Below are 5,601 nucleotides of genomic sequence, written 5' to 3'. Positions count from 1 at the left end.
TTACATTGTTTTTTTCACCTTGATTTTTGCTTGCCATTTTTACTGCAATGAAAAAGAGATGCTGTCAACAGATAAAAAATACACCCAAAAATCATAGTCATATACCCATAGATCAGTCAGATACACCCTATACTGCAATGAAAATGAGATGTTGTCAATAGTTAAATAATACACTCAAAAATCAGAGACATACACCCATAGATCAGTCAGATACATCCCAATATTAGCCACATACACCCAAATCCAGTCTCATATCCATTTTGTTTTTTTTTAATTAAACGAAATTAAATCAGTTCAAAATCATATTCAATTCAGTAAAACAACATAAAATGACACTACAAGGTCAAGCACAATTAGAATAATAACTGTTAGACTTCAAAACTCCTAATATATAAATCAGTCCCATACGCTTCTACATTTTTTGGATTATATGAGTTCAAAAATATATTTAAGTTCAAAATGCCACTGGAAGCAACAGTCGGATGCCAAGTCATAGATATACACCCGACAATAGGCCATATACACCAAAAAATTCTCCATATACACCTAAAACTCAGTTAGAAGAGGAAGAGTCTTTCATGTAAATATGCACAAACCTACTTAAAAAATATGTAAACATACACAAAATATGTACCAAACAGATCAAAACACACGTTAAAGTATTCACTAGAAGTATGTAAGATAGCGTAAACGAAGAACTTGATCTGTTTGGGTATGACCTAGAATAACAAGAAGAACAGTACTATGAGATCTAAATCAAGAAGAACAGTAAAATCTAGAATAACCTAGAAGAAACAGAGTGAGAAATACTCACGATATAGTGTTTCGATTTGGAAATCAGAAACAGAAATGTGAAAAACCTTGAAGAACAGTAAAATAGTACGTTACCTTGAATAATATTTCTTCCTTTTTTTGCTGATTTTTTATGGAGATTTGTATCTTTTGTTCTTGATTTCTTTTAATCTTCGCGAGGAGTTGGAAAGTTTCTTCAGAATCGCTTTCGAATGTGTCCTGAAACTTGACGGTTTGTGTTTTGTTTGAGGGAGAAGAGGAAGAGTGCGCCATAATGAGCGTGTTTTGGAAAATGCAACTGTTGTGTGGGGCGCGTGCGTTAGACGCTCCATTCTAAGGAGTGAGTGCGTGTAGTTTTTTTCTGAACTGGGCCAACTTGTAAAACTTATAAGTCAAAAAGGCTTGTATGTGTAGCAGATCATTATAATATATAAAAAACTTTTTGAACACTACAAAACTCATACAAACTCATCCATATATAAAATTTACCTAATAATCATATCATCAAAAGAAATTAGAACCGAAAAAATTATATATACTAGATTTAGAATCGAAAAAATTTATTTTGATAGCATTTTGTTTTTAATTTTGTTAGAGTTTAATTTTAATTTATTATTTTTATTTTATTAAATTTAAATTTAAATATTTTAATTAAAAGAGGAGAAGAAGCACGTGTTTGTCCGAGCAACCTGTACCAATAATGTCCTACACTCAACAGCTCTACTTCTCTGCCCCTGTAGATACAGGATCCATTTTTTTAATATTTAATTAAAAATTACGAAACTTAAAATATTTTAAAATTTTGATTTTTTCTCTTCTAGGTTCCCAAATCCTATGTATTGCAAGCAATACAACAAAACTTGGCAATATTATTATTCCTTAACGCTAATAAGTAATAACAATCGGCCACCCCTCCCATCCCAAAGACCCAAACACACATTAAAAAAAAAGGGTTTTAATTTAATTTAAATTTTTTTGGGTGTTTTCTGAAATTGTCGGAATAATGGAGGTGGTGGAGGTTTCTCCCTCTGTCTTGGATCCAAACCTGGACGAAGAGAAGGTTCAGATCCGAAACGAGAATGTGGATCGGGTTAGGGTGAAGAGGAAAACCCTTGAAGCCGTTCTGGAACAGTGCCAAAGAGCCCTTCAACTGTTAAACGACGCTTCATCTTCTTGTAATTCCGATGATGAACAACAACACGATTCTGATTGCGATACACCTGGTGCTATAACACCTGCCGATCCTGAAACCGATCAGGTAAATTTTGTTGTTTTTATGGATGATTTATTACTGTGCGAGTGGAACCCTAGATTGACTTTGAATTCCACTTCGTTCTCAATTTTTTTTCTATGTAACACTGATGTTATGGTTATTGGGAATTTGACTCTTTATTTTTTACTTTTTCCCCCCCTTTCGGAGCTTGTTTAATTTCGTGAAGTACCCAGCTTTCAACTTAGATGCGTGTTTTTTTCTTACTAATTTTTATTTTTTAAAATTTTGTAACTGGTTTCAAACTTTTTTAGTGAAATCATATAAAGAAAGGGACTACAAAAGATGATTTTATTTACTATGAGCAATATAGAGTATTTAATGAAAAAGTAAGGGTATTTAATAATACTTTGGGAAGTGTGAGCATGCAATAAATGCTTTTAATAATTCTTTTTATTCTGGTTTTTCTTTTGGGGTTTAGTAATTTGGGGGATGATTAGGAAGCTTAATTGTTCATGCTGAAATGATGTTCTTACCTTGGTGGTGTTATCTGCTTGATGCTTGATGTTGGAGAAAATTTTTGTAACTAGCTTGTTTTGTCATTGAATTTATCACCATTCACGTGCACTGCAATGGATTTTTCCCTCTGTTGCATACTAACGTTTCCAATGGCCAAAATTTTGCTACAAAATTTCGATATTCTCCTTTGTAACACCGCATTCTGTGTGCTTCAATGCAGTTATGTGACTTACTCAAATCTAGAGTCGAAGGCCCTGACTTCCTTGAAAAGTTAGAGTTGGCCCAGGCGACAGTTTCACAGAATGCAGCTTTTGGTATGCATCCAAATGTTTTCTTTCTTTCTGTCTTGATCATGGTATTAAGATATTGTCAAGTTATTTATGGAATGGTTATAATGGAGACAAGTTATTTGAATTAATCAGTTGTTCTCTTTACTATAGAACTTTAGAATGCTAATGAGCGAAAAATGCTTGTGTTATGGCAGAAGAATGTAGTTCTTGGGATTTGGTTAGTGAAAATGATCTTTGGGATGGTGAAGATGTTGATTCAGACCAAGATGATTACGTTCTTGTTAGACAAGAAGACATAGTGGAGGGTATTGCTTGCTTCATGGCTGCATATTTGTTATCCCTTAAGCAGACTAAAGTAAGTATTCTGTATATCCTCTTGTTATTCAGTAGGCTTTGCCAGATATACATACGAATTTAATACTTAGCTATATTTCAGATTCATTGTGCTAGATTCTGAATCAAATTCTTAAGTGTTGTTTTATAAGTTAAGAAAAAAGGATTTCCAAATCCTTTGAGCTAAAAGTACCTTCTGACCAAATTCTAATACATTTCAGTCACCGTGAAATATCCAAACAACGTGTAGTTCTTAAAATCCAACCATAGCTTCATTTGAGTAATGCTTAGAAGTGTATGATGTAAAGAGTGTTAACTATGAACAACAGAAAATATTTTATTTAGCGTAATTGTATCTGGAGTTCCTACTCTCTCTAATACTTTGCTTCTTTCAGGATTTGACTCCTAATCAACTCCAGGAAGGTGAGTCTACTGTTTCCCTCCTACTGTCATCTTATTTCTGTTATTTATCTAAGTATGAGTGAAAACAATTTGCTAAATTCGTATTCTCACTATATTTATCAGCACTCTGCAAGACATTTTCGGTAAAACAGAAAAAGGGAAAGCTTCGAAAAGCATGGGATGGTAGCAAAGTCATCTATAATGTTGCATCATGGGGGGCTACAGCGATTGGGTAAGTGTCTATACCGTAAACCCTGAAAGTTATATCCAAACAGGCAAACACCCTAGAAATATATTAATGCATTCGCATGATGCAAGACCATCCCCTGAATTAATGTTATGGCATGACTATGTACTGCCTGTTGGGAAATTACTTTTGATTCAGTATAAACAATTGCAAGGGCATTGAACTTACTCCTTCGGTTCTGTTTAATTTGTCGCTGGATACAAATAAAAGACAAAAGAGGAAGTATTAATTTCATTTTCATTGATCCTTCTCGATTGTCTACAGGATATATCAAAACCCTGTTATTGTTAAGGTTGCTACTAAAGCTTTCTGGACTTCTTGTCAAGTCATATCAAAGCTCCTCTGAAATTGTGAAATGCAGCTTGGGGAAAGGTTGTGATATAGTAGTTTTAGCATTTGTACACTGGCCTGTCCTTGCAATTCGGATTGGATTGGTTTTCCGCGCTGTTTGATGTAAATTTGGAATTCAATGTGTTTGCATCACTGATCAATCGATCTTACCTTAGTCTGATCTTGTAAATATCTCCATTGTAATGTTCCTGAGTGCAATTCAAATTCATATTCACGAACTCAAGCTTGAACATATTTTTCCCTCCCGCATGACTCAACCTGCCATCTAAAAGTCATTTAAGTTACGAAATTCTATGTTTTGATATCGACTCTATGTAAAATTTATCGGTCCGGATTTTGTTATCTCGTCTACTTAATATTATAAAGTCACCCACCAAAATTGAATTATTTTCTATAGCATTTGTCTTTCCAAAAGTTTCTTTCATTTCAATGATAATGAGTAAATACTCGATACAGTTTTTCCGTTTTTTCGAAAGACAACACAATTCTTTTTTTTTCGTGACCCTGTTTACTGAGACAATGGTGGTCTTTCTGGAAAATTCATCGTAAACTATTAACGAAATTTGCTTAATTGACACATTTTTACCACAATGGGTTTCACTTTTGAGTTCTATGCTATAGGGTGGGCCAATGCCACTTGCCCCAATGTTACCTGACTCGTACGGAAGCAGACTAACGAACTGAACTAACAACTTACTAATTGTGGAAAGTAGGAGGTTAGGAGTAGTTAGAACTTGCAACTTGACATGTACTGATCAATTCCGTTTGTTAGAATCTGTTAGAAGCCAGCTGACATGGCACTTATCTATTGTATATTTGTATGTATATAAGGGATTAACATCTCTTCTGTAATTAAGTTTTGTCAGTCAATGCATTCAAGCCGTCTTTCACTTCACTCAACTCCTCTTCATCTATCTCGCATGCTCTAGCTACTAAAGGTGCATCTTTCAAACCCAAATACTCTCGAGCTCTCTTTATTTTGTCCCTCTTAATTTCTCTGGGTGGTTGTTGATGTGTTTGGTTGACTTGTATTGTGGAGTGGTAGCTGTTGTGGAATTTAGGATAAGGGAGTGGTGGTAGTGTGGGATTTGGGTGACAGCGGAATGGAGATGGAGATGGAGGTGGTGGGTGATAGTAGTGGGGTAATGATGGATAAATTTGTGCCTCACCAATCCTAATCGTCTACTTAAGGGTTGTGAGTGAATATAAGTGAATTAGTCTCTATTGGTTTTGATTGTTGTTAAACCATAGGTACTTTCACTATATATATTGTATTACTCCATTACCCAGGACTAGTGGTACAATTACGGTGTATGAGTTTCAGTTTCACTTCCGTGTCTCAAGTCTTCTTCTCTAATTTTTCTGCGTCAGTGAATGAAAACACTCTCATGCTTCCAATTCTTTACTCTATCTCAATTGTTGTTATGGTATCTAGAGCCTGCTCCTTTTCAAATTAT

At 34.6% G+C, this 5,601-nt stretch overlaps 1 protein-coding gene across 1 annotated transcript; it reads left to right on the top strand.

Annotated features, from left to right (window-relative positions):
- The first annotated feature begins 1,642 nt into the window (after window positions 1-1,642).
- Window positions 1,643-4,362, top strand: LOC107459250 (uncharacterized). Its single transcript, XM_016077471.3, has 6 exons — window positions 1,643-2,050; window positions 2,742-2,835; window positions 3,006-3,166; window positions 3,540-3,567; window positions 3,670-3,778; window positions 4,058-4,362. The coding sequence occupies exons 1-6, from the start codon at window positions 1,796-1,798 to the stop codon at window positions 4,137-4,139; spliced, it is 729 nt and encodes a 242-aa protein (XP_015932957.1). The 5' UTR covers window positions 1,643-1,795; the 3' UTR covers window positions 4,140-4,362.
- Window positions 4,363-5,601: the final 1,239 nt, after the last annotated feature.

The sequence above is a fragment of the Arachis duranensis genome, chromosome 7, assembly GCF_000817695.3.
Source record: "Arachis duranensis cultivar V14167 chromosome 7, aradu.V14167.gnm2.J7QH, whole genome shotgun sequence".
Lineage (NCBI taxonomy): Eukaryota > Viridiplantae > Streptophyta > Magnoliopsida > Fabales > Fabaceae > Arachis > Arachis duranensis.
Note: the sequence above shows the minus strand (reverse complement) of the source record. Positions and strands in the feature narration are given on the sequence as shown.

Coding starts and splice junctions, on each gene's coding strand:
- LOC107459250 (XM_016077471.3), top strand. CDS start 1,796: ATGGAGGTGGTGGAGGTTTCTCCCTCTGTCTTGGATCCAAACCTGGAC. Junction 2,836..3,005: donor TTCACAGAATGCAGCTTTTG/GTATGCATCCAA, acceptor GTGTTATGGCAG/AAGAATGTAGTTCTTGGGAT. Junction 3,568..3,669: donor TCCTAATCAACTCCAGGAAG/GTGAGTCTACTG, acceptor TATATTTATCAG/CACTCTGCAAGACATTTTCG.